General features: G+C 36.4%; 2 protein-coding genes across 3 annotated transcripts; one reads left to right on the top strand and one right to left on the bottom strand.

Moving 5' to 3' along the window:
- Positions 1-1021: 1021 nt before the first annotated feature.
- On the bottom strand, positions 1022-11254 carry prep (prolyl endopeptidase). The gene is made up of 15 exons (XM_079887834.1): positions 11092-11254; positions 10269-10343; positions 10051-10184; positions 9181-9311; positions 8877-9086; positions 7586-7707; positions 7405-7510; positions 7130-7321; positions 6296-6493; positions 6087-6190; positions 5344-5480; positions 5142-5236; positions 4348-4479; positions 4092-4248; positions 1022-2681 (listed from the first exon to the last, which is right to left on the bottom strand). Exons 1-15 carry the CDS (start codon positions 11131-11133, stop codon positions 2387-2389), a joined length of 2130 nt encoding a protein of 709 aa, XP_079743960.1. The 5' UTR covers positions 11134-11254; the 3' UTR covers positions 1022-2386.
- Positions 11255-11656: 402 nt separating this feature from the next.
- On the top strand, positions 11657-23530 carry prdm1c (PR domain containing 1c, with ZNF domain). 2 transcript variants are annotated; one of them, XM_079889169.1, is made up of 8 exons: positions 11657-11687; positions 12495-12721; positions 14030-14236; positions 17114-17236; positions 19144-19405; positions 19702-20462; positions 21353-21481; positions 22162-23530. In XM_079889169.1, exons 3-8 carry the CDS (start codon positions 14054-14056, stop codon positions 22558-22560), a joined length of 1857 nt encoding a protein of 618 aa, XP_079745295.1. In that variant the 5' UTR covers positions 11657-11687; positions 12495-12721; positions 14030-14053; the 3' UTR covers positions 22561-23530. The 2 variants fall into 2 exon arrangements, with proteins under 2 accessions (XP_079745295.1, XP_079745296.1); XM_079889170.1 differs by lacking the exon at positions 12495-12721 and having other exon boundaries at positions 11672-11687.
- The last annotated feature ends 115 nt before the right edge of the window (positions 23531-23645 follow it).

The following is a 23645-nucleotide window of genomic DNA, read 5'->3' on the forward strand; positions in this document are numbered from 1 at the left end:
CTGTTTTGACAACGTCATCGTCTGTATGCGAAAAACTCAAAGGAAAAACTGTTCCGTTTTTTTGTACATCGTTGTCGTGTAAACATATAGGCTACCCTCAGAGGGAAAGGATAGGTGAATAACACTGATGTAGAAGCACCCATCTCTGGTTTTCAGCCTAAATTTGACAAACTGTAAATTTTCCCTCAAATCTGATTGGTTGATTGGATGTTCCAGGATCAACAAAGATGAAATCATGTTGTTCACCGTTTAGGTCACGTATCGTATGTATGAATTACAGCTCACACGGAAGTCACTTTCAGAGCAAGCAACTTTCTGTTGGTCAACGCGGTGAATCGACAAAATCCGCAAGACAGTACAATTAGAAAAAGACTGAACAAGTATGGCATGTTTGGAAGGGTTGCCAGGAGAAAGCCTCTTCTCTCTAAAAAGAACATGGCAGCACGGCTTAGGCTTGCAAAGTTGCATCTGAACAAACCACAAGACTTCTGGAACAATGTGCTTTGGACAGACGAGACCAAAGTGGAGATGTTTGGCCATAATGCACAGCGCCAAGCCAAGTCACAGTATATCATACATATATATATATATATATATATATATATATATATATATATATATATATATATATGAAGAGTTCAGATGCAAAAGCCTCTAAGTGCCATCTGAAATTTTCTAGAATGATCATTTTTATGAAGCTCGTTTATTTAAGTTCAGTAATTTCACTTAAATGGCAATGAAAATTACCTATTAATTGCCATTTAAGTGAAATTACTTAACTTAAATAAACGAGCTTCATAAAAATGATCATTCTAGAAGAAAATTTCAGATGGCACTTAGAGGCTTTTGCATCTGAACTCTTCATATATATATATATATGTGTGTGTGTGTGTCTGTGTGTGTGTAATAGACAAGCTCGAAAAGTCAATAACAAAATCATTACACATCATTATAATAACCCTAAAATAGCCATATAGTGATATGAGATAATGCTGAACCTGCTTTAGTTTTTTTTTTTTTTAATCATAGAATTTTTATTTTTGCAAACTGCATTTTTACATTTTATACCACCCCACCCACCATAAATAACCCTACCCAGCCCCAACAAAGCAATCCCCAATCTGATCTAGTTTATTGTTTATGGGATGTGGGAATGTAATCCTGCCACCAGCCAGCAGAGGAAGACAGCGAGACACTGCAGAAACTCAATTCACACTGATCCTGTGAGTAAAACTCTCTGATTTGGAGTGTATATATTAGAATCCACATAGACGAGACTAATAATTTCTCTATAGTCTTTAAAAATGCATTTAAAATGCTAATTCTGCCTGGCCCAGTGAAATAATTGAATAGTAAACTGAGTTAAAACTGATACGTTCTGATCTTACTGAACACACACACAGTTCATGTTCAAATGTATTTTATTGTACTATGTTGTTTGCTTTTCCCTTTAAAGTTAAAACAATCTGCATAAATGTGGAGGTAGAAACGGATTTCTTTCTATAGCTCATTCACACAAATGAACACATTCTCACAAACACTGTAATGGTGAATCTCATGTTATGAAACACGCTCAGGTTATATTTCAACTCCAATCAAAAGAAATAATATGTGATATTTTCATGACATCCTCCCCAATTCTCAAGACTGTATGAAAAAACTTATTACAGTAATGCAAAAAAACATTACATTACAAAGTATTTATATACACATTAATGCTGATTTGAAATGGTGAGCAAAAAATGTGAATGGGAAACATGTCCAGACAGATTACAGTAATGAAAAATAAATTCATAACGCTCGACCCCTAGTTTAAATGTGCTTAACTGCCATTAAAAGTAGTGTAACAGAATAAAAATCCTAAAAAACAGGCTTCAATTTCTTTACGCGTAAATTTCATTTGTTTTAGTGTTGGGGGTAAAATGTGATCTGAACATGTTTTCATGAGATTCACTCGCAAAATGACTTCTTGATGGGTTGCCGTACATTGTGTGATCCATAAACTCATCATGCCTTTCCGTCATCAATAAATACAGTTTCAGTAAAGTGCTTGAGAGGTTATGACACTTCACCCCGTGACCTCAGTAATTATAATATTTCCTAAGAACGAGAGCCCAGTGTCTCCCGTACACAGCCGTGACATAGTAAATCGATATGAAATCAGTCATGAATGTAGCTCAGGTTATAGCATTCAAGTCGTTTGAAATGATTTTAGCGTTTCTACTAGAAAGTAACACATCGAATAATGAAACCGTGGAGGAGTGGGCAAGAAAAGTGAATATTTCAGTGAACAGGAGCGCAAACAGGCGAGGATGAAATCAAACTGTAAGAAGAAAAAAAACCTGCAGGACTAGAGCTTAGAGGAGGTTTAGAGCCTCGTGGCGTTTCATTCGAGCCAGCTGAGGTTCAGGCAGCGAGCGATGAAGGCGTACATGTCCGCCACCTCCTGAATGACTTTACTAGTGGGTTTTCCTGCTCCGTGGCCTGACTTAGTGTCCACGTAGATAAAGAGAGGGTTTGACTGGCCGGGACAGTGACCGATCTCATTCTGCAGGGTGGCGATGTATTTTAATGAGTGTAGCGGCACCACGCGGTCATCGTGGTCGCCCGTCAACAACAGGACAGCGGGATACTGAACCCCGTCCCCTTCTGGAACACGGATGTTGTGGAGAGGAGAATACCTGCAGGATCAGAACGTTTACAGCTCTTTAGATTCATAACAGAGAGTGTTTTTGCAGTCATGTCAGTGATGCACAATAAAATGCATGCACAACAAAATAAAAGGCTGGTAAAATCTAATAATACAAAATAAAATAATTCACTATATTGAAAATGATAATCTAATAGTATGAATGCAACATATTCAGTCGGTGTGCTGACATTACACAAATTACATCTAAAACAAATTGTGGGTTATAATCGAACTGGATGAGCAAATCAATGGTATTATTTTAGTTTTAGTAATTTTATTTATATTATATTACAGCATTTATTACTATTTTTAATTACATTTTTCATTTTAGCATTTTACTTGAGGTTTTAGCAAATTTATGTGCTTGTATTATTAGTATATATATATATATATATATATATATATATATATATATATATATATTTCTATTTAGTAGAGATGCTCAATTCTGGATAAATTGAGAATCACAATTCTCCCACAATTCTGTATCGACAACTAAACAAAATAACAAATAAAATATATAATTCATTAGATTTTTTTTTTTTTAATGGGGTTGAATGAATGATTGAATGACTCACTCATAAAGACTTCAATTGTTTCATTACTGGCTGAATCAGCGTTTTTGAACAAAGTTATTGAATGAATGATTCAATGAAAAATAGATTTTTAACAGTCACTTGTCGCCACCTACTGGTGTAATTGATACAATAATTAGTTGCTTTCAAAAGGTGATTTACTCTATTTTGATCGCTTCCGTAGACACCAATGCTTATATTCCAACTATAAACTTTTTTCCCAGTACTTCTGTTATAATTTGAATTACTGTAACACAGAAATTATGATACTTTGTGGTTGAAAAGACGCTGTCTTATACCTGTTCGCTGTGATCGTACTTGTCAAAGTTTTAATAGACATAGCAAAATCGTTGTCATTTAAGAATAAAACTGATATATGTGTTAATCATGCAGCTCTACTATTTTAGCTTTGGTATTTTTGAGTTTTAGTCATAGTACTTTTTTCATTATTCAAAACATTAATCAATTTCGTTTTTCATCTATTTATATTTTATTTGAGCCATTTTAATTGTTTCTTTTTTAGATTTACTTAACAACACCAACGCGGTATATTATAATAAAATAATTTATAAAAGTATATTAATATATAAAGGTAAATTAAATTGAATAAGGTATATTAATACATTACATATTTTAATCATACTGCTGTTGCCACCATACTATAAAATCAATTATCCATTTGACATTGTGCATTACAAACATTTTACCACAGTTAATGGGGTAAAATCACAGAGTGCCGAGCTGCTTTAATTGACATGCATTTATGTCTCAAATGATCTGTGCAAAAATCTGTGCATCTCTGGACTGAGTGAAAGTAAACTCACTTGATTAACCAATCAAACTGCTCTTTGAGTTCAGAGCAGCCGAAATCAGAGGTCCAAGCGTGGCCGATGGTGAACTTATGAAACTTTAACATGTCCATGACGCCGACCTGAGCCACAGCACAGCCGAACAGATCGGGCCTCTGATTCACACACGCCGCTGCAGGAGACAGGAGACAGGAGTCAGGAATCAGTGTCAGGAGAATACAAACGTGTGTGTGTGTGTGTGTGTGTGTGTGTGTGCGCGTGTGTGTCGTACCCACGAGCAGCCCCCCGTTGGAGCCTCCGTTGATGGTGATTTTGCTGGAGGAAGTGTAACCCTCCTTTATTAGATACTCGGCCGCACACTGGAAGTCCGTGAAACAGTTCTGCTTATTGGCCAACATCCCCGCTGCACAGGAACAGAGAAAAGTAAGAGACACTTTTAGTGTTAAAGATCACCAGACTGAGTTATGTTCCAAATGCACACTACACATACGGTTTCTGCAGTATGTACACTAGCGTTCAAAAGTTTGGGGTCGATTATTCTCTTCTGCTCACAAGGCTGCATTTATATGATCAAAATGACAATAAAACAGCAATAATGTGAAATATGCTTGCAATTTTAAATAACTATATGAATGTATTCTACAATGTAATTTATTCCTGTATTCCAGCATCATTACTCCAGTCTTCAGTGTCACATGATCCTTCAGAAATCACATGATCCTTCAGAAATCATTCTAATATGATGATTTGCTGCTCAAGAAACATTTCTGATTATCATCAATGTTGAAAACAGTTAATATTTTTGAGCAAACATATTTTTCAGGATTCATTTACTAATAGAAAGTCACGTTTAATGAATTTAATGCATTCTCGCTGAATAAAAGTAAACATTTCTATCAAAATAAAAAAATCTTACTGACCCCAAACTTTTCAATGGTAGCGTACTATATATATTTTTTATTGTAAGCAGGATATATAATGCATAATATGCAATTTTATAGTATGCTATTTAAGAACATGTGCATAGATCAATTCATGATTAAGTCCAGAATTACAGTCACATGCCTTTATGCCACGTCTCTCCATATTCTCCTCCTCCTCTGATGTTGGCCACTGCTAAAACTCCTCCCAGATGCCTGACAAATATCAGCCGAGAAACGCTGAAAAGCAAACGGGAAGGGGACAGGCGTTTACAGGAACAGGAGGGAGATGCATGTGTGGAGTGTGTGATTGGCTGTGTGTTTTTGTGTTTTGGTGCGGATTGTACCTGTAGCTGGGTGTGATGGAAATATTGAAACCTCCGTATCCGTATAAGAAGGCGGGATGGGAACCATCCAGCTCGATTCCTTTCTTATGGACAATAAACATTGGGATTTGGGTGCCGTCTTTACTGGGATAAAACACCTGTAAGAAACACACAGACATAAAGTGAAGGTGATTATACCACAGACAGACAGACCAGACACAGTCAGACAGACACAGATAGATAGATAGATAGATAGATAGATAGATAGATAGATAGATAGATAGATAGATAGATAGATAGACAGAGAGAGACAGACAGACAGACAGAGAGAGAGAGACAGACAGACAGACACACACACAGAGAGACAGACACAGACAGACAGAGAGAGAGAGACAGACAGACAGATAGATAGATAGATAGATAGATAGATAGATAGATAGATAGATAGAGAGACAGAGAGAGACAGACAGACAGACAGAGAGAGACAGAGAGAGAGAGACAGACAGACAGACAGACACACACACAGAGAGACAGACACAGACAGACAGAGAGAGAGAGACAGACAGATAGATAGATAGATAGATAGATAGATAGATAGATAGATAGAGAGACAGAGAGAGACAGACAGAGAGAGACAGAGAGAGAGAGACAGACAGACAGACAGACACACACACAGAGAGACAGACACAGACAGACAGACAGACAGATAGATAGATAGATAGATAGATAGATAGATAGACAGATGAGCAGGTGTGTTGCTGTACCTGAGTGGTCTGGTAGTCAGCAGGACTGATGCCCTTCACTGTGACCTCTCTGAAGACGTGTGGCTTCAGCGGCTCTTTAGTCAGATCACAGTGATAGATGATCGCTGCAGGAAAGCACAGCACATGTCATTCCAGACACACCTGTTACAACATAACCTGACTGTTATTAATGAGTTATTAAAGTCAGAGGCTCCTGATTCTTGACGGACCTGGAGACAAAAACGAGGTGAAGCTGTAAAAGATCTCAGAGTCTTTCTTCCTCCCAGTGAAGCCCACGATCGAGCCGACGTCCAGCGGAAACGTGCGGATCTCCTCACCCGAGGACAGACGGAACATCTTCAACACGTTCTTCACGTCATGGAGGAAACACACAAACAGGAAACTGGAGTACGTGCAGGTAGCAAACACTGAAAGAGAGAGACAAAGAGAGATCATCATCATAACAAAACACTGACAAAATAATATTCAAAATTAATAAATATAATATACATATATAATACAAATAGATTTTATACATATTTTATATATACATAAAACAATACTAAATTATTCTAAATATTATAATGATATATTTAAATTAATCAAGAAACTGAATATTAAAATATACTGTTTTTATGTTGTTTCCACATTAATTTGGAGATTAACTGTGAAATTAATACAATATAAAAAATATTAAAAACGTTAATGTTAAGTGTGATTAATCGTGATTAATTACAGACAAAATATGCAATTAATTAGTTAATTTGTTTATTGACAGCACTAATTATTATATATATATATATATATATATATATATATATAATGTCAATTTATATACACACATTAACTCTATAATGTGCCAAATTTCTGTAGCATAGGACATTTTTATCCATTTATTTGATTTGATTGAACTGTTAAAAATGGGAGAAAGTAAATACATTTTAATGAATATATTATGATTTTTTTTTTGTTATAATACATGCAGATTAATTAGGCACAGTACGTCCAGTGACATTTATTAAGAAAGTAAATCTTTCATCTCTAAAAACAGCATCTCAGCTCACCGATGACGTCTTTGTCATGTTGGGGAATGAGCTCTTTCCATTGGCTGGCGGACGGTTGGGCGAAGTCGATGTTGATGAGTCGATACTGAGGAGCGTCCAGGTTGGTTTTAAACGTGAAAACGGTTCCTTCATTTGTGACGTATTCATACTCCGCATCAAAGTTATCGATCAGCTTCACCCATGGCAACAAACCTACCATCAATAAGAGAGAAATGACACACTGGCAGCAGAAAAGAAGTATTTTTGTCTGAATAATAATTTCTGTGCGTCTGTACCAGTGATTCCCTGCGGGACGTCGTTCAGGTCACAGTACCACAGTCTATTGACGGGGTCACAGCCCTCTCTGATGGACAACAGCACGTAACGGCCGTCATCAGACACCTGAAAACACACACACACACATTATTTACCTCAAACATGATCAGAAATGAAGTACCGTCTGTGTGTGTTTGTTACCTCAGCACCGCCCATCCATTTCGGCTGATCGGGAAATTCGGCACACAGGACGTCCTGAGACTGAGGGGTTCCCAACACGTGATAGTACAACTTCTGGTGCAGGTTAGTGGACGTCTCAGTGCCTGAGAGACAGACAGAGAGAGTTTGATTAAGATCTCCTACCAGTGGTTTTATTGTTCACTATAACTAAACTACTAAAAATTGTTTTTGAAATAAAAAAATCGAATTAATCGCACATAAAATTTGGCTGAGAAATTACCCCCAAAAAGATAATTTAAAGTCATTATTGTGTTAAATGAGAAAAGCATCACATAAAACATTACAAGTAAACATTACAAAACATTACAAAAAGTAGCTTTAGAAAGAAATATTATATTTGATTCTACATAGAATTTATTACACAAACTTTTTAGGCTTCAACTGCCATGATGGCGAGTAAATGATGACAATTTTCCTGTTTGGGTGAACTATACCTTTAATGGGTTTTTTATTAATATGGAAATATGAAATATTTTTTTAATGAAATAATAATCGAAATAAGAAACTAAAACTGCCAGTAGGTGGTGGCGGTAAATGTCTAAATGAGTAAGTCATTGAGTCATTCATTCATTCGATTCATTCAGTGGCTCTCTTTATGAATATGCCATTGAATCATTGGTTCCCCGATTCGTTCAAAACGCAAACTCATTCAGAAACACTGCTGTGTTGCACGGAGAAGCACAGTCGGCTTTATATGTCTTTATAGGTAACAAAAACAGACAGTATTGTGTCTAAAATATAGCAGAATATTAACTTCTTATTTATTGAACTGTTGTATAAATTCAGTATCACATTTGCACTCGTGCTATTCGGGACAAAAACAGCACTCGTGTGATATTGCTTAACTATATCATATGATATAAATATGAGACAAAAACTCATACCATGGCATTTTTGCCCCATATCTTGAATTTTAGGGTCATTCTAGTTATTTCCCTGCTTCATGAACGTCACCATCAACTTTATGAAATGTAAGATGTCCTAGGTAGGTCTGGGGCAGATGCGTTAAATGCGTTAATAATTTTTTTCCATAACTAATTTATTCAATTAACGAGTTATATCGACAGCCCTAATTAAAATAAATTTAAGTTAAATAGAAATATTAAACAAAGAAAAAAATTACAAAAACAAACTAAAATTAAAATGAAAAAATAAATGCTATTAATATATAGTATATAATATTACTTAAATAACATGTACCTCACACCTGCATTTGTGAATTTGTGTATCACGCGTGTTTGTGTGTGTTTACCGTCACTCTTGCCGTCCTGCTCGGGGTAAGAGTTGTAGAAGAGTCCCTTTCCATCGTGAGTCCAGGACATGCAGGTGAACTTGACCCTCTCCAGCTGATCCTCCAGAAGTACGGCGCCGTCCACACGGAGGAACCGGATCTCGACCCAGTCCGAGCCGCTGGCGCTGGTCCCGTACGCCAGGTGCTCGCCATCCTCAGAGAACGCATAACCTGCCAATGAGCTGCAGGCTTTAGCTGACACCCACACACACTGCAGAAACACACCTCACACGCTTCATGCAACTAACACAGATTCATCCAGCACCTCGTAAAGCAACCGTCCCGTCCTCGGAGAAGGTGTTTGGATCCAGGAACACGCTGGGTTCTGCCTCAAGGTTCTCCTGCATGTACATAACACTCTGGTTCTGCAGACCCGTGTTGTAAAAGTGGAAATACCTACAGGAGAGGGGAAGGATGTTCCTTAGTGCTTCCATAAACAAGTTTGGGGTTGGTAAGATTTGTTAATGTTTTTGAAATATGTCTCTTCTGATTTATTTGATCAAAAATACAATAAAAACAATACAACTATACAATTTAAATGTAATTTATTCCTGTGATCAAAGCTGAATTTTCAGCGTCATTACTCCAGTCTTCAGTGTCACATGATCCTTCAAAAATCATTCGAATATTTCTATTTCAAATAAATTCTGTTCATTAGATTTTTTTTTATTCATTAAAAAAATCCTGAAAAATCAGTTTCCACAAAAATATTAAGCAGCAAAAAAGAAAATCCACACTGATAATAATAAGTACCATTATTAATAATCAGCATTTTAGAATGATTTCTGAAGGATCATGTGACACTGAAGACTGGAGTAATGATGCTGAAAATTCAGCTCTGATCACAGGAATAAATTTCATTTTAAAATATATTAAAATAGCAAACAGTTATTTATATTGCAGCCTTGGTGAGCAGAAAAGACATCTTTCAAGAGCATAAAAAAATCTTAATTATTCCAAACTTTAGTCTGCATACTTGAAAATGCAAAATAAGAGCTCTGAGAGAGCTAGGTTTAAGGAACATCTGACACTTTCGAAACAATGTGTATTTTAAGGTTTATTCTGTTGGAATGCATTGATTATTACTGTAAAGACTCTTTAGCTGGCTGTTCTCAGTGTTTGTTCTCGGCCTCACCTGTTCCCGCGTTTGAAGGGACAGCTGTATTTGGGGTAGTCATAGAGTTCGGTCATGCGATCCTTAAAGACGTCTCTGACCTCACACTGCTCCAGGAACGGCAGGGTCAGCTGATTCTGAGCGTTCACGAAGGCCTGGCAGAGACGGAAAGAGTCGAGTCTCAGATACACTGGGTCAGATGTTCACGAGGAGAGTGGAGGTGTTGTGTGTGAGATCACCTGTGTTTTCTCACTGTCGGGATCCTCCAGCCAGCTGTACGGGTCAGGAACTTTACAGCCATGATAGTCGTCCACCTGATAACACACACACACACACACACGCGTCACATGAGCAGTGAGGTCACCATGGCAACATGACCACATCACTACAGGTGGAAACCTGTTTCTGTTTGGCAAAATTAATAATGCTTGTCAATGATCAATTTCTTTCAAGAGCATAAACATGTCTTAGTGATTATGAACTTACATACAGACACATTTTCTAAGCAAAAATAATGTCAGAATTTCTCAAGTAAATGACCAGGACCTCCATTCATTCTTTCTTTCTTTATGTTTTATCAGTCTCTCATAAGTTAATTTACTCATTCATCCTTCTATTTTCATTAATTCGCTCAGTCTTTCATGGGTGAATTTATAATCCCAGCCATTCTTTCTTGTATTTATTTATTCTAGTATAAATTCATTCATTTATTCACCCATCCATCATCATTCCTTTATGCATTTATGTATTTTATCCATTCTTTATATATAAATACATATATATATATTAGAACTATATCTAATCTTTCCTTCATCCATCTATTATTCATTAAAGCAATTATTAAAATCAAACTTTATTATTCCATTAATTTATACAGTCTCTCGTGCCTTGATTTATTTTTTCAGTCAATCGTTCATATATTTGTCAATTATTTATTTATCTATCAGTTATTTATTTATAGATCCATTCATTCCTTCTTTTATCCATTTGTTCTCATTCATTCATCCTTCCATCTATTCATTCATGTAAGTTACTCTTTCTCTCTGTTATTCAGTCACTCACCACTGATTCGTCTCTATAGGCGTTTGGATATTGGAAAGCCATTATTCAGTGATCTTCAGAGCTGATGAACAGATGAAATAATGATATGATGAAATTAAAGGAGACGAGTGTCGGGGAGTTCAGTGTGTTTGAGAGCCGCAGCACAATGTCCGGAATCAACAGGAAAAGAATCCTTGAAAAGACAAACGCGCCGAGGGGAAAGAGCGCCGAACTCACCACAGCGCCCTCTGCTGGTAGAGTCAGAAACACGCCGAGGGGACACAATGACGCATGATTAACATGAACAAATATATACTAATTAATATTTATGAGCTATGTTATGCAGCATCTGTTGTGTCTATTGTTTTGTGCAATATATTTTCTTCTATGTACTGTATGGTATGGCACGGCGTTGTAAACAAACAATCAAAAACTCGCGCGCGCGCGCCCAATTCGATGATTTTGAGTGAATATGACATTAATTACGTTCTGTTTATCACATGAATCATTCAAAATTATTCGGAAGACTTGAAATAATGCACAGGAACCATATCGGCTTCTTTTTATGAACTTTTTGGAGCTTGACAGTTGACCATCCCCTCATCATTCTCATGAGGGTGAGTAAATGACAGAACATTATTATTATTATTTGGGGTAAGTTAACTATTTCTTTCATAATGCTTTTGCAAAGCTAGGAAAGCCCATTTCTGCCACATAAGTAAAATCATGTTTTGGCTACTTAGTTATGACACAAAAATTCGAAATTATGACATGCTTGTTCATAAAAGACATAGGCTATATCACAATTATGAGATTTTTTTTAGTCAAAATTATGAATAAGTCATAATTACAAGATTAAAAAAGTAGAAATTATGACATGCTAATTCATAAATGACATACTATATCACAATAATGAGATACAAATTTAAAATTATTATGATATACTGAGTCAAAATTATGAATACGTCATTTCGAGATAAAATAATGGAAAATATGATACTAAAGGTTGGAATTTTGACTTTTTCTGTAATATTTATGACTTTTTAAGTCAGAATTTCGACCTTTCATCTCATAATTATGACTAAGTATGTATATACATAATTATGATTTACAAAAGCATATCTTTTCTTATGTGGCGGAAAGGGTTTCCATACAAAGTTGTTTGATTCATTTATTGATTGATTGATACTTAAAATGGATTGTTCTGTAAGTTTTGCAACACAGAAATCAACCAAAACGTATAAGAACAATATTTTGTATACGTCACGTGTTTTCTTCATTAGAATATACAGTTTTTGTTTAATTTGCAAGTAGGCTATCAGCTAAATTAATGGGTAAATGCTGTGGGTGGTGGTTCACTATTCAGCACTGATCATGAGAATTGTATGCACAAAAAGAACAGATATGTCTGAGATGTCATTTAGAGACCATGTGAGCTTCTGCAAAACGCACACTTAAAGAGAGGAAAAGAGCGAGACGGACAGAAGGGGTGGAGGAAGATATCAGGGTGGAGTTTGTCAAGTGATGTGTGAATGAAAACGAAGGTTTCTACACTTTCAAGACAGAGAAACAGAGGTAGAGAACTTGACTGCAAACTCCTCTTACAGACAGCTGGAGAGAAACGCACACTGACTCATCTCAAACCATCACGGTAAGTCCTCATTTGACTCTATTTGAGCCTCGTGTGAGCAGCGTATGAATCAGCTGAAGCTCCGTCTGAAGGAAACCTCTTCGGCTCAGATGTGTTGCGGTCACAGCTCTGTGTGTGTGAACGAGAACTCTGCTCTTTTATTGAGTTTCATTCTCACTGGTTTGAATTCCCACATCAAACTGACATGACACCTACCTGTCAAACGTGCGCTTTTGATCAGATCGGAGTAAAAAAGATTAGTAAAATGTTTGCATTTCTTAGAGGACACAATATTGTCTCTAAAATCCTTTAGGAGAAATAAATATAGACACAAATGAGACATTTGTTGACATACAGAACAGTAAATGTATAGAGCTATAAAATAAATGTGGAGTTTTTTTGCTTGTTTTGATTGTAAATTATTATTGAGACATTATTGGAAAATCTCCATTTGAGCTCCAATTTCCGTTATCAGAACGTTCCTGCAAGGTTCTCTCAAAGTCATGAACTTCCAGTAACATTAATAGAACGTTTGTTCAAAGTTATCTGGTCCTTGATAATGTTCTTGAAATGTTTGCACAAAAACGTTGAAGAGTTTTTTTTCTTGGCCTTTTGTTTTTTAAATGTTACTACTTGTTGCAGAATGTTCAGAGAACATTTAAAAGTAACGTTCCCATAACGTTTGGACGCTTTGAACATTCAGAAATTTCCATAACTTAATGGTAAAGTTCTTGGAAAATATTTGAGTTTTGTCTTTTCAATAGCTCATTTTCTTGGGTGACTAGCAAAAGATTCAAGTGTTCAATCACATTCACTTAACTAATGGAAATGTTGGTTAGTTAGTTACTGTAAAGTTAGCAATCACTTACATTTTGTTCTTTGTTTATACTCAAATGATGAATAATAATGAAGTCAAATGAGTGAATTCAATTACTATTTATAATCTTTTTATATATATGAAGAGTTCAGATGCAAAAGCCTCTAAGTGCCATCTGAAATTTTCTTCTAGAATGATCGTTTTTATAAAGCTTGTATATTTAAGTTAAGTAATTTCACTTAAATGTCTATTAATAAGTAATTTGCATTGCCATTTAAGTGAAATTATTGAACTTAAATATACGAGCTTGATAAAAATGATCATTCTAGAAGAAAATTTCAGATGGCACTTCATATATTTATACTTCTATTTTAAATCATGCATGTCATTTTTGTCAGTAGCAAGCAGTCAGAACACACTAGCGACTGCATGGGAAATAGAGAAAAAGTTGTTTGAAATTACACTGATCATTATGTGTACCATTTTTCTCTCTGTCTGTCTGTCACACACAGGTATAATCTCAACCCGGTTTTATTATGCCATCAAAAACACTCACCGCCACAGCAAACAAGAGCATCGCTGTGCAAACTGAGGAGAGCGTGGATGTGACACACACCTGTCATGCTAAAGATCAATGTGAGATGTTCTTTGATGAGTGGAAGGAAACCAGAGCTCAGACATCACTACCCAGAAACCTCAGATTTACACATCACAATCAGGTACACACACATACATACATGTACACTGGCTACAAACTGGATATATTTGGATGCTTAAATTGAAATAAAATAAAATAAAATAAATGTTAACTGAAATAAAATACGTGCCAAGCACAAAAAAGGCATGATGAGTTATACAAGCATGGCTGGGAGCATCAGACCAACTGCAACAATGAGTAATTAAAGACATTTTTATATGATTCTAGTCAAAATAGCTGAACACATGCAATATGATTTAATTGCTTATGCCATTTAACCAATAGGTGGCGCTATTACTAAATTGGCGCTGGTGTGGTAAGTGTGAGGTGACAATGACATGTACAAAGTTTGGTGTCAATATGTCAAACCATTGCAGAGATACAGCCTCAGAATCTGCTGGACATGCCATCATATTTGTTGATTATTAGAAAATGGTTTGGTCTATCAAATAGCTTTTAATAACTTTTTTGCTGGTATAGGCTGAAGATGATCTGAGCCGAGTTTGGGAAAAAAATCGGACCAATAGTCTAGGAGGAGTTTGAAAAAGTTGTTTTTCAAAAAAATTCAAAATGGCCGACAGCAGTTTCAACCAAATACGGCATAATTGCTATCATTGTTCTTGGTATGTATCGAGGAATCTAACAACACCAGTTACATTAAAATAGGCTAAATTAATCAAAAGCTATTACTCATTATAATTTCTGACCACAAGGAGGCACTTTTTGAGTACCTTCAGGGCAAGGTGCTTGTGACACATACCGAGTTCATAAAATACAGCATTTTATGACAAAATTTAAAATGCCCAATGGTCAACAAGGCAAAATTTGGTATCATTCGACTAGATATGCTTCATTGAATCAAAAGAGACCAGTTTTTTGCGCAAACCATTCATAAGTTTTATAAAAAAAAAAAAAAAAATCATATCTCTTGACCAGTAGGTGGCGCTGTGCCAAAACGCTGCAAGTTGCCTCAGGTCATGCTTGAAATTACATGTACCAAGTTTGGTCTTATTACTCTAAATCATTGCGGAGATACAGCCTCATTTTGGCGTGCTCTTGTTCAAATTTGTTTGTGCGTTATTCGAGAACGGTTTGGTTTTTCGATTAAATCTTTTAATGTTTTTTTGCCATCATAGTCTGAAGATGATCCGAGCCAATTTTGGTGAAACTTTTCATGACCAAAAATGACGTCCTAGGGTGCAATCGAATCATCTTAAGCCAATGAAAAAGAGGAAACCATTTTTTTTTCTAGCCCAATGGTTACTGAAGTTATTAATATTAATGTCAGTGCAAATTTGGACAGTTGGTGGCACATGTGATGGAGAGTTAGAGAGTTAGTGCTCGTTTGGGCGATCCGAAATCTCCCCCTATACCCTTAAATAAAGCACTATTTGAGGGGACAGTCATTAGTAATGGTGTCCGAAACCATAGTTGACATTATTGAGTGCACTCATTCAATCCCATAATGCACCACAATAACGAGTGTACAACTGATGTACGCTCAATGGCTATCATCATTTTCCCACTAATGGTTCTATGGGGTGCCATAGACTTCAAGAGAGGAAGAAGAAAAAGAAGAAAGAAATAAATAAGTTAAAAAAATTAAACGATAAAAAATGGCAAAAAAAACATTACTCAAAATGTAGCTAAAATTAAAATGAGATAACACTGGTATGTCAAAAAACATATGAGGCTAGGGCACTTGAGAATTTAGAAAATATAAAAAGCCTTTATTTTTTCACGGCTATGACATTTTGAAAACATTCACATATAACCGCACACTAACACACTGCGGCTAATACGCCTTCATCAGGGTGTCTGGTACTCTGGTATGCCATTGCGTTAGGTGCAAAATATTAAATAAGTTTCAATTCATTGTAAAGAACGATATCACAAGCACATTTTTCAAGATTTGAAATGATAAACCAATACATGTGTGATAATGTGATGAACCCTGCTATGAACTGACTTTATACATCCACTAAACTCACTAAAACACATTTCACATTTAAATGCTCTTGCACAAATATGCTCTATATTTCAAAGTATGGGAATTAACAGTTAAGACCCGAGGACCAGAGATGATGAATGAAGACCAGGAGTCAGACATGCAATCAGTTCATCAGCAGAAGTTAGCTTCACACTCAGCAAGGAGTTCGTAGGCCGCTCTGCGTACACACTTATTACAGCAGCAATTATACTCTCACACAGGTCATGATTGGTTCTGATTGGTTAAGGCATAGATAAACAAAATGACCAACTGATGCCACAAATCTGCGTTCCTATGCTCTAGTTTGTTTGTCAGCTGTTCATTTCATTTCCCCTGTGTGCCAGTTGCTCACCTCACGATCAAAGGATACTGACACACACACACACACACACACACACACACACACACACACACACACACACACACACACACACACACCTACCTTCTTCAAGCTTTGAGTTGGTTGAGCTCTAGCTCTGATCAGGGAACTTTCCCAAAACATACTGATGTACTTTCTCTCAGTAAGAGGTTCAGACGATATTCGTCATTATTCTCTTGTGATTGAAGATGAAAAGTAGAGTAAATGCTTTGACTGTCACGTAGGAGACATAACACAGGCTGCCATGGTCAGCTAGAAAAGTAAATATATGTTTTAACATGTGTTGGGTGCTTCTCTCAAAAACAAGGAGAGAGCATGTTCAGTGAACAGACTGTATTTCTAAAACTACCTAAATCTCATAAGCTTGAAGATGTCATTCAAATCATTTAATATTCAGAAGGATAAATAGTGATTAATAACTTAATTACAAACCATTCAAAAGGATATTGAAGCGGCATAACAAAGCAACATTTTAAAAAAATATAGTTTTTATGTAATGCTTTTCTTATTTTCTGCTATTGTGCTGTTAGAAGGTGCTGGGTGTTTTCACCAGAGAGGTCATTCCCGTAGGAACCCGGTTCGGCCCGATGCAGGGAGAACATCTCCACCCTGAAGACATGTCTGCAAACATCAACCGGAAACACATCTGGATGGTACGTCTACAGATAAAGATAAGAAGTGTGTGTGTGTGTGTGTGCGTGTGTGTGTGTGTGTGTGTGTGTGTGTGTGTGTGTGTGTGTGTGTGTGTGTGTGTGTGTGTGTTTTGTGAGATCGAAAACCATTCTGAGTCATTGAGGTTCATATTTACAAGTCATGTTTCAGGGGTGTGTGTACTCATGTTGGGTTTCTCTGACGCACTGCTCCTCGCTTACATGTGCCAGTAAAGACACACACTTGTATCTCACACACTGACTCAGCAAGGAAGTGGCTGACAGGAGGTCGCACACACACACACAAACCGAGAACAAGGTTCCCAGAAAACCTTAATAGAACATTCTGATGCATTTGCAGCTCCATTGATTTCACACTTCAGAAATTCAGTCAGTTAATTTGCTCAGGGTTAGAAATTAATGGGGCAAAATGATCCACACAACTCTAAATGTCAAATTGTCAAAATTTATAACATGCAATTATGGTTTGAATATATTATATATATTATATTATGAATATAATCAATATTATAGGTAATGTACAATGCATAATAAACACTACTGTTTAAAAGTTTGGGGTAAGTTGGACAGTTTTTTAAAGAAATGAATACTGTTATTTAGCAAGGATGCATTAAATTGCTCAAAAGAGACGGTAAAGACATCCGAAAACACTACCGGGTTTCTACTGATACATCGCTTAATGCTAATCGGTGAAGTCTCCCTTTAATGTTACTAACTTCAGTAATCATTGGGCTAGAAACAAAATTGTTTCCTGTTTTTCGTTGGCTTAAGATGATTCGATTGCACCCTAGGACGTCATTTTTGGTCATGAAAAGTTTCACCAAAAAGTTACATAAGATTTCAAATCATTTCAAATAAATGCTGTTCTTTTAAACTTTCTATTAATGAAAGAATCCTAAAAAAATGATGATTCCACAAAAATATGAAGCAGCACAACTGTTTTCCACATTGATAATTATCAGAAATGTTTTTTGAGCAGCAAATCATCATATTAGAATGATTTCTGAAGGATCATGTGACACTGAAGACTGAAGAGTAATGATGCTGAAAATTCAGAAATGCATCACAGGAATAAATTACATTTTTAAAATATTCAAATAGAAAACAGCTATTTTAACTTTTAGAAATATTTCATAATATTACTCTTTTTACTGTATTTTTGATCAATTAAATGCAGCCTTGGTGAGCAGAAGAGACATTTGAATGGTACTAAACAGTATTTTAATGATTATATGTAGATTAAATAGTATTTGACATAGAAGAATTAAATACAATACCAAAAATACACCCATATAAATGTAAATAAAATTGCCCTTGAAAATTGAATCTAGAGGGTTAAATATTTCTCTAAATGGAAATGAATTTGCTCTCTCTGTATGACTACATCGTATGCAAAGTAAGTTCATAAATGTGCAAGTGTAATCTCTTAAGTTCAATATTAGAAAGGATGAACTAAACTGAAAAAAGAAAGAAAGAGAGAAAGAGAAAGACCGAGAGAGAGAAACAGGTGTCATCAGGTCAAACAGACGGACTGTTCAACCAGCAGCTAACAGACTGAATCAACAACTCAACCACAAGCTCTCACTTTCACACAGTCGCTCGCACAAATAGATGTGCACTTTAAATCTGAGAGCAAAAGCCTAATGCGACGCGGTTTCGTTTCCTAAACCCTTCAGAATGCTTATTAGAGGTGTTTGCTAAGCATCTATTACTAATGCTTATCTCAACATAAAAATTTAGCAAAAATGCTAAATGTTGGATGGATGATAAAAAAGCACACACAAAAAAAAAAATCAGACTGAAGAAGTTAACTTGATACTTTAATGCATAATTATTAATCTTCTTTTAAAATGTCAATGCTGATTTTTTTTTTCTTTTTTCTTGCTCAGATCTTCTCGGAGGGGCGTTTACATCACTTCCTGTCTTGTGAGGATGAGAGTGACAGCAATTGGATGTGCTTTGTAAATTCTGCCCCGTCTCCATGGCAACAGAATCTTGCTGGATTCCAAATTGGAATGCAGGTATACTTCTATGCAGTGAAGGATCTAATGCCGGGGGAGGAGCTACTAGTGGGGCGGAGCTTAGAATACAAGCGGCCAATGAGCACCAGCCTCAGAACTCCCTGTCTGAAGCAGCCACCTCCAACACACCGTGAGTGACAGCCACAACCAGTTTCATGCTATTCTGTTTGTCAAGAGTACTATATAAACACATTGAATAAATGTATTTTATTATATCAATAATACATTGTGCTGCTTAATGGGATTACAGCCTTAAATTGAACCTAAATTGCTTTAATTTCATTGGAAAGACTGTTTCCCCATGTGATGGCTGAGTATTTGTCTTTGTACTATCTTGTTAAATATATTATATAATTATTTTTCTTTTATTTTAATCATTCTCTCAAATGTTTTCTGATGTAATAATGTAATAATGTCCCGCTTTAGCTCATTCTCAAGATAAAGATCAAGTGAGGAAGAGAAAGAGAGGTTATACCGTCACTGAGATCCTGGATCTGAATCCCTGGACTGATCATCACATTCAAACTCCGCTTATCACACGATCTAAATATGGGGAAAAAGTGACCAGAGACCTGCCGAGTCCTAAATTACCTCCATCTTTGATGACTAATAGCATTCCTTTAAACGTAGGAGGACATGTATACAGCCCTGCTATCCCACAATCCTCTATGCCAAGGTATATATGGCCTATTATTCAATATGTGCCTTCACATCAGCCAATGGGATTTGGCCGAACAACAGCACACATGTCCCATAATATTCCCCTTCCACCAATCCACATGTATCCATCTCTTTTAAGTCAAACATCCAAAGAGAATCACCTTTCATTAGCGTTGACCAATAGAGGCGACCTCAAAATCGATGTGAGAGACTCTACAGTGAGAGACACAAAACCTAAAGACTTAACAAAGATGTCACGTAACCAACCACCAACACTCGCCAATGCAACCGATCCCTCTCCTGCTGAAGTATCCAATGCGGATGACATCACAGCCAAGAGAGACGCGCCTGAGATGAGTGTGTCTTCCCCAGGTGTCTCCTCCTCCGTCACACACGCCACAGAGTCTCAGAAAAGACAGACTGCAGGGTACAAGGCTTTACCGTATCCACTGCAGAGACAGAACGGAAAGATCCAGTATGAGTGTAATGTGTGCGGGAAGAACTTCAGTCAACTGTCAAACCTGAAGGTACGTGGATTATTTTCGTTTGTGAATCGCTACAGTGAGGGGTTCAAAACTAGATGTCTGAGATGATGATATTATAATTTTAATTGATGGTTAAACCACTTCACATTTTTAGATATTTTTTAAATCTAAACCAGTTGAAATGATATAAAAATGGAATATTAATATATTAAAATATATTTTTATATTAATAATATTATTTCATGTTTTATATATATATATATATATATATATATAGACATATTATGGAGACCCTATGGTGATGGAATAAAATATGAGATGGGTATAAAAAATTGTGAAACTTTGCTTTTGCTCGCAAAACTTTTGAGAAATCAAACGCATTGAAATACTTTTTATTCCTCCCAATTCATATTTTGTAATATATAAAAATATATATCTTGGTTGGTAAGATTTTTGTATCTTTTTGAAATATGTCTCTTCTGCTCACCAGGGTTGCATTTATTTGATCAAAAATACAGTAAAAACAGGAATATTGTGAAGTATTATTACAATTTGAAATAACTGTATTTTTAAATTATATTAGAAAATGTAATATATTCCTGTGATCAAAGCTGAATTTTCAGCATCATTACTCCAGTCTTCAGTGTCACATGATCCTTCAGAAATCATTCTAATATGCTGATTTGCTGCTCAAGAAACATTAATTATTATGATCAATGTTTAAAACAGTTGCTGCTTCCAATTTTATGTGGAAACTGTAAAAAAAAAAAAAGAATCAGGATTCTTTGATGAATAGAAAGTTCAAAAGAACAGCATTTATTAGATTTTTTTTAACATTATAAATGTCTTTACTGCCACATCCTTGCTAAAAAAAAACCTACTTACTGAGTTACTGTATTTAATATTTCTTTTTTTTTCCACTAAATGTCCAGGTGCACTTGAGGGTTCACAGTGGTGAGAAGCCGTACAGGTGTGAAATCTGCAGGAAGAACTTCACCCAGCTGGCTCACCTCCAGAAGCACATCCAGGTTCATACGGGAGAGAAACCACACGAATGCCATGTAAGAACACAGAGGATCATATCATAGCTTTCTAGGGCCCTGTTTACACCTGGTAATAGGATGCTTTTTGGTCGATTGTATCACAAGTGGACGACGCTAAATACAGGTGTAAACGGTCAAAAAACATTTTGAGCTCGTCCACTTTCAACCACTTCCATGTGGCTATTCTGAATGTGTTCAAAAGACCGTCTACTCTCCGTCTACTGACCTAATGTGGAAACATCATGGGAAGAGCGCGAGCCAGACGGGATTTAAGACCCAAATTTGGTTTGAAGATGAAAAACGTACCAAGCACAATGTTCTCACACCATTCCTGACTTCTAACACACACTCACAGCGTTCGGCTGTTCTTGTGGCTGTCTGAGCAGAAACTAAAGCTCCTGCTCTCCGTGTGTTTTCCCGTCTCCTTTCGTGTTCATATGTAAATTGCGCGAGCTTATTTTGTCCATTAGTCTGAAAGATCTGAAAAAGCCCATACATAGACCCTCCCCTCGATGAAATCAGGACAGAAATGGTTAAAAGTAGACAAAAGAGACGGATTAAAACACCAGGTGTAAACGGGAATGTGTCTCCCTCGTCTACTTGTGATCCGATCGACCAAAACGCATCTTAACACCAGGAGTAAGCGGCCTAGGAGAGACAAAGGAGATGTAATTTGCTGTGCTGTGTCTCGTGTGCAGGTGTGTAACAGGCGTTTCAGCAGCTGCAGTAACCTGAAGACTCACCTGCGCCTGCACTCAGGTGAGCGCCCGTACGTGTGTAAGCAGTGTCCCGCCAGCTTCACCCAGCACATCCACCTGCGCCTCCACAGACGCCTGCACGCCACCTCACGCTCACACCAGTGCCCTCGGTGCCCTCGCAGGTACACACACCTGTGCAGCCTACAGATCCACCGCCAGCAGTTCTGTCCCGCCTCCAGCGGCACAGGCTCCGCCTCTCAGCTGGACTCAGCCAATGACGAGATCGAGAGGTTTGACCTCAGCGAAGGTGCAGAGAGCCTTGAGGTTGATATGGAGGCGGAGTCTATAAAGAGGATGTGTCAGGTGATCTGGACTCAGGTGCTTGCTGGGAGGCAGTAGAACAGGTCCAAATAATACAAGAATGAATTGGGTTTCTAAAGGGTTTCAACAAGAAGGTGATATTTGTAAGAGATGCTGATTTCATGTTTTATATATGTGTTTCATTTATATATTATACATACATTTTTAGTTGTTTTTGTTTGTACTTGACTGGCTTATCATTTACAAATATATATAAAATGATTCTGTTAATTATATACACTACCATTCAAACGTTTAGGGTCAGAAATGAATACTGTTGAAATTAATTAATACTTTTAATCTGTAAGGGTGTATTAAATTGACCCAAAGCAACAGTAAAGACATGTATACATAGATTTCTGCTTCAAATGAATGCTGTTCTTTTGAACTTTCTATTTATCAAAGAATTCCATATTAAGCAGCACAACTGTTTTCAACATTGATAATGATTTCTGGATCATGTGACACTGAAGACTGGAGTAATGATGCTGAAAATTCAGCTCAATATATGTTTAAATAGAAAACAGCTTTGAAAATTTGAAATGGTAATAATATTGACCCCAAACTTTTGAACGGTAGTGTGATTGTCATTCAATATTATACACTTTACTAAATTTTGCATATTTGAATAATATCTGGGTTTAAGTTTAATGTTTCTAACTAAAAGTCCAAAATGATCATATTTTTGTAATATCTGTTAATTGAACAAGCAAACTCAATAAAACAACACAAATAAGTTATGCTTTCAGACAAGAGTTGACTATATGATAATGGTATATTTTAAGTATGAACCATTCTCAGGGCAAGAGTATTTTCATAAATGTCAAGTTGGAGAAAGCTGGCACGTGTTCTATATGTTGTAAATATATATAATTTATTAGTGCAATATCTGTTACCCAAAACAGTGGTTTAATATTTGTATATGGTGGCTTTTCAATTTGTGCTATATCTTGATTTTCTTTCATGCTTTGCTATTTAAACAAAAAATAAATAGACTATACTACATTTTAAATACATGTGTCACGTTTTTTTTATCCTTAGGGGGTGTGTGTATGTGTGTGTGTGTGTGTGTGTGTGTGTGTGTGTGTGTGTCCAGCGGATATCACGTTTCTCTTGTGTTGTCC

Source organism: Squalius cephalus, assembly GCF_949319135.1.
Source record: "Squalius cephalus genome assembly, chromosome: 12".
Classification (NCBI taxonomy): Eukaryota; Metazoa; Chordata; class Actinopteri; order Cypriniformes; family Leuciscidae; genus Squalius; species Squalius cephalus.